The 6,326-nt window shown below is 44.1% G+C and overlaps 1 protein-coding gene across 1 annotated transcript; it reads left to right on the top strand.

Moving 5' to 3' along the window:
• Positions 1–599: 599 nt before the first annotated feature.
• Positions 600–4,367, top strand: tlnrd1 (talin rod domain containing 1). The gene has a single exon (XM_046335269.1). It carries the CDS (start codon positions 2,572–2,574, stop codon positions 3,634–3,636), a length of 1,065 nt encoding a protein of 354 aa, XP_046191225.1. The 5' UTR covers positions 600–2,571; the 3' UTR covers positions 3,637–4,367.
• The last annotated feature ends 1,959 nt before the right edge of the window (positions 4,368–6,326 follow it).

The following is a 6,326-nucleotide window of genomic DNA, read 5'->3' on the forward strand; positions in this document are numbered from 1 at the left end:
TTCGGCACATGTGACAAATAAAAATGGTTTTGATACATTGTTGCCCTTAGCCTAATGTCATTGGTTGTGAGTTAAATAAGACTGGCTGATTCTGTGTAATAGACTGGCTATTGCCAATAGTTTATAGATGCACTAGATGCACTGTGTTGAAGCCACCATGCCTCCATCTTGGCACACCCCTACCGTTGTAAAAAATACATAGAAATCTATAGAAAGGCATTTATTAATGCTTAATGCATACTTTTTAATTATATTATGTGAGCTAAACATACAAAATATATATATATATATATATTTTTTTATCCTTCAAGTATAATTTTTGAGATTGCTAATGTTACGGTCCCCACTACAACAGCAACAATATTTAAATACACGTCATTTCTATTTGAAATACTGTAGAATTCCATTCTTTCCTATGTAGGACCGTACTGGGAAGTGCCAATATGGCCGAACAGAGCCTTCAAAGCCTCTCAATGGCCAATACATAGCATCAGCAATCCAGGGTTTATATACATCGTTGGTTATTATTAATAGCTCCATCTCACCAAGTGGAAACGTATCCTATGCTTCGTGAAGCGCGGAAACACGAAACACATAATTAAAGTCCAAATGAGCGCACTGTAAAGACGCGACTCATTCTAATAGAATCCAACAGCTGTGTTATAGCAGTCAATATGAGCAGTGTAAAATAAGTTTGGATTTGTTTAAGTAAGAACGGCGCGGTCTCGGAGTATCACACGTTTTGATTGATTTTGAGAAGGGAAATTAAGGTAACCAAATAAATGAAATACGGGGCGGACTGTCGGTCATTTTGGAGAACTGCGTTTTGGGTGTAACTTTGCCCTTATACCGGTAGTCGAATGCACCCACGTCGGGGCCTCGGGAAGGGCTGGCTCATGGCAGAGGGAGCAGTCTGCCCTAAAATCCGGACCATAAAACTCACCAGGAAAGCAAACAACTATCCGGGACAACTGTGGAATCGTATTGGACCATTTGATGAACGCGCCCCGGGATTTTTTGCTCTATATTGACGAGCCAGATAGACCGTAAACACAGTTTTAAAGTTACATATTATTTCAGCGGAAGGCTATCATTTTTTGCCTCGCTGCCTGCGTTGCTACTTCGCTACAATCAAACCGTTTTAGTGCGACCACACCCTCTCTGCTTCCTGATACTAGGCAATACAGAATATGTAGCGGGAGAGAGAGAGCACAACTGACTTTCCGTTTGGAATCCCCACCACTCATTTTTCACTGATGTCTTGTTGTCGACCGACATGTTAGTTGTGAAAGATTGTTTCAGATGTGTTCAGGAGGTTAGGTCATCATTTCAACAGGGACACGACTGCTATGGATATCAAAACCGAAACCCGACACAGGATACCCCGGACAAGACATTCACGCCCTGCGTTTTGCTAAGAAGTGCATATGGACAATAGATATGCCTATGGAATCGAACCTGCCGGACGAACAAGTGTCTATCACGGGACTGTGTATGAAAAAGAAGAGGTTGAAAGTCGCGGGAGGGCCAGTGCAATTGGCCTGTTGCGTTTTTGGAGCCTTCTGTTTGGAAAGACTCATGTAATGATGATGCATGAAAGGCAGAGGGAGCGAGGAGTGGTCGAACGGAACTGTCTGGGTGGTACTCTCCTTGTAACCGTAATGAGCCAGCCTCCCGGTCAAACTAGGGTGGTCAAATTTAGTGGGAACTCTTCAACGGACAATACGGTTCACATACACCCTGCCTTCAAGCAAGCAGGTATTTTAAAATCCTATCGTGTTCTCGAGTAAATTTAATCAGAAAAAAGGTCACGTCTTAAAATTGTAGTTAAAATATTATCAGATCGATAATATTTTTTGATTTGATTAAATTCATAACTTTTAATATTATCTTTGTACAGTCAGCACTTAGCCTGAGGTTTAGGCACCTTGGTGGCACTGCAGTTTTGTGTGTGATTTTATTACAATAACCTGTGAATTTTTCTGTTTTGCGAAAACCTGGGACGACAATTGATATTAGCAGGTGGTTGAAGTTTTTTTCCAGGCCATTTTATTTCATATGTAAACATGACAATGAATAAGTTCTAAACACTGAGAAAATGAAAAGTTATCATTTGAAGGGATTCTCGTCACAAAAAAATATGTAAAGGAAGGAACTCCCATTGACGAGTAAGTGTTTAGAATAGTTCATTTTATAGATCATAGCTCAAAACCAAGTTACTAATTTAACCCCAACAGAATTCCTATCCGTACTTTGTATGAGAATAATGAGCTGGAGTACCATGACTTAGAACTTCTATTTTGATCTCAGCAAATGTTTACTTTGAGAATACAATGCCCTGTGCTTTTTTCCAATCTCACATTGCCACATACAGTGGACTACATGTACTCTGAAGGACTATAAGGAATATTCTCTGGCCAGTTCAAACTCACAGTTTTACACTTATAGGGGTGTGGGTTATCGTTAATAACAATGTCTTAAACTACGCTTTCTGACCATGGAGTGTGTGACGACGTAAAACACGTTTCTCATTGAAATCCCCCACAAATCGAGCAGCTTGACCCCCCTACTATGGCTAGTAGTGGCTCAGGGAGGTCAGCTAGCGAGGGTTCCAGCAGCACACAGAGCAGCAGCTTGCAGCAGAGGAAGAAGCTCTCATCCATCTGTGACACGTGTAAGGGCAAGATGCAGCTGGTCGCCGACCTCCTCCTGCTCTGCAGCGAGACACGGCCCGTGGTCACTGCGGATGGCGTAGCGGTGGCCGAGACCTTCGAGCAGTGCCGCGACACGGTCATCGCCCGCACGAAGGAACTCTCCATCCTCACCCACGACATCCAGTCGCAGCTCAACATGGGCCGCTTCGTCGAGGTGGGAGACCGCTTACTAGAGATGGGGGACCTGGTGGTGTCGTTGACCGAGTGTTCGGCGCACGCTGCATACCTAGCAGTGGTGGAGACCTCGGGTTCTCAGCCGTGTCTGCCAGGGCTGGTGGACCGCTACAAAGTGACACGGTGCCGCCACGAGGTGGAGCTGAGCTGCGGCATCCTCCGGGTCACGCCGCTGCCGGACCTCACGCCCCAGCTTCTACTGGAGCTATCTCAGAACATCTCCTGCAACCTCAAGACCCTGACAGATGCCTCGGGCCTGGCCAGCGAGAGGTCCAAGGACCGCTTCGCCAAAGAACAGTTCAAGCTCAGCGTCAAGAGCATTAGCACGAGCGGCACAGCCCTCTTGGCCTGTGTCCGGGAAGTCAAGACGCAGCCCAGCGAGCTGACGCGCAACCGCTGTGTCCTGTTCAGCGCGGCGCTGGTCCAAGCGGTAAACGCATTGGTCGGGTTTGCCACGGAACCACAGTTTTTAGGCCGGGCGGCGAGCGTGTCACCCGAGGGGAAGGGTGTGCAGACGGCAGTTCTGGGCGGCGCCATGAGCGTGGTGTCAGCGTGCGTCCTTCTCACTCAGGGCCTCCGGGACGTCTCCCAGCATCCAGAGAGCAGCACCAAGATGGCGGACTACAGGGAGCGCTTGCGCAACTCTGCCTGTGCGGTGTCGGACGGCTGCACCCTGCTCTCACAGGCGCTAAGGGAGAGGTCTTCACCCAGGACTCTACCGCCAGTCAATTCCCATTCTGTCAATTAGTTTAATAAAGAAATATAAATAAACCCATTCTAAAAGTGATCGTGGATGAGAAAATCCCATCTCTATCTCCTTGTTTTGGCATACCAAAGAGACACTCGGATTGGTCCTGTCCGTTTAGGGTCGGGAGGTTGAGTGAGTGCAGAGAGAGAACACAAAGGAAGGAGTCTGGATCTGGTTTTACGATTGAGATAGGTGTGCTGCGTTTGGACTTTTACTGAGCTTAAAGTAACAACATCGGAAAACAAGGTTTTGGTTGCGCTGGATGTGACCAGAACCTCACCATAAGAAACTGACAACTTAAACTCAGTCTCCAATCTACATACACCTGTTGACCTTCTCTTTGCCAAAAACAAACATACAATGATCTTAAAACCTGATCAAGTTTACCTCAGTTTTCAGCTATTGGTGAAAACGCCAGATATGAAATGATGGATGTAGCCTGCCGTGTGTGTGTGACCTATCACCTATGACCTATGGACCCCCAGGTGACCTCTAGTAGAAGTACATGTGCTCTAGTGAGAGTAGGAAGTAAGAAGAAGACTGTCCTTCATCGCTTGTGTTTTTCAATGTGTGAAATTCTTAAAATGGGTAAAAGCTGCTGTGAGTGTGTACCATAGGTTTTACACTATCTACCAGACTTACCATAGTATTGTCAATGTGTTTGTTTTTTTGGATCATGCATGTATAAATTAGTATTTATTTCAACTATTAAAAAAGGTTGTTTCTCATAAGCGCTGCTCTCAGATCAGTCTTTGTGTCAGCATACCGTTAATATAAATGACTCTGTGTTATAACAACCAATACTTCCTTCTGTAGCTCAGTTGGTAGTGCATGGCGCTTGTAACGCCAGGGTAGTGGGTTCAATTCCCGGGACCACCCATATGTAGAATGTATGCACACATGACTGTAAGTCGCTTTGGATAAAAGCGTCTGCTAAATGGCATATATTATTATTATTATTATATTACTTCACTATGTGATGTAGACAGTCACATTTAACCCTAAATGCTCCACAAATCACTTATAATCTATGTTTATATTGTATAAAGGGTGGTTTAAGGGTTTGACACATTTGGCAGAGCACTAGATGTGAGGCCCTGTAGTATCACCCTGGTATTGTATGACATTTGCTTGTACATTATTTATGAGCTCTCCATGTAGACCTCTTAATGGTTTAGGAATGCTTCATTTACCCTCACAAGATGGACCTTTAAAACGTGACCATAAAGACAGTGTGTAGCTACCATGATTTAACAAGGTGAAACACAGTAGTTAGAAGACTGACTCTCTCTCTCTCTCTCTCTGTGTGTCGATCTCTCATGTGTTTGAAATATTGTGATGATTGATTGATAGCTAGATTTGATCATCATTGTTTGTTCTGAAATCTGATTTGATATGATGAAAGAATATGGGCCCATTAACATGATGTATATGTTGTCTGTAGTAACATGAAGGAACAGGTGCTAGTGGGGACTATTACAGATGATGATTAATAACAGCCTTTATTGCCTGAAAGAAAACACACTCTCTACTCTGACGGAAATTAGCCATGTAAATTCATTCAGGTTGCCATGTCAGCCAGATATTGTAATTATATCACATAGCCTTTAACACAGGGTTTCAAAGTACAATACTGCAGTTTGTTGTGGTTTGTTTAATTCACTATGAGGTGGTGTAACCCCGGGCCTGTATTCATAAAGCCTCTCAGGGTAGGAGTGCTGATCTAGAATCAGTTTAGTTTCATTCACTATGAGGTGGTGCAGGCCCAGGCCTGTATTCATAAAGCCTCTCAGGGTAGGAGTGCTGATCTAGAATCAGTTTAGTTTCATTCACTATGAGGTGGTGCAGGCCCAGGCCTGTATTCATAAAGCCTCTCAGGGTAGGAGTGCTGATCTAGAATCAGTTTAGTTTAATTCACTATGAGGTGGTGCAGGCCCAGGCCTGTATTCATAAAGCCTCTCAGGGTAGGAGTGCTGATCTAGAATCAGTTTAGTTTCATTCACTATGAGGTGGTTCAGGCCCGGGCCTGTATTCATAAAGCCTCTCAGGGTAGGAGTGCTGATCTAGAATCAGTTTTACATCATCATGAGTAAGATTAAATGGAAAGAGGGGACCTGATCCTAGATCAGCACTCTACCCTGCTGCTTTATGAATACAGGTCCTGATTAATAACTGACCAGTCATAGACTGAACAACTTTGCAAGACAGAGTGACGGCCATGCTAGTATCACTTGGATGAAAGACAACAGGTATAATATATGATTTATTCTTATACGTTCTTAGTGTGTTTTAGCATTAACATATAATATGATAACATTTATAATACACTTTTTATGTGGCAAGTGGTCTACTGAGATAAACCAATGCATTATAACATGCTTATGTCTCACAACACATCAACGTGTTAGTACGTCTTACAGTGACTGTTGGCTTCGAGTGTTAACTACCGTTCAGTGTGTTTTAGTTTTCATCTAACTCAAGGTCACTCCATGTTGTGTCAGCTTCATTGTTCCTTTGAAAATGTCCTCAGAGGCCCTGTCCAGTCTTCCTACGCACCCAAGTACGAATACACACACTGAGGATAGACCCTGATCTGTTCTGTTTGTTATCGTAGCGCTTCACCATAAGCACATCTCGCTCCTCTCGCCAGAGGGACTCCCAATCATGGCCAGTTGTGATACAGCCTGGAA

This window comes from Oncorhynchus gorbuscha, unplaced genomic scaffold (genome assembly GCF_021184085.1).
Source record: "Oncorhynchus gorbuscha isolate QuinsamMale2020 ecotype Even-year unplaced genomic scaffold, OgorEven_v1.0 Un_scaffold_694, whole genome shotgun sequence".
NCBI lineage: Eukaryota > Metazoa > Chordata > Actinopteri > Salmoniformes > Salmonidae > Oncorhynchus > Oncorhynchus gorbuscha.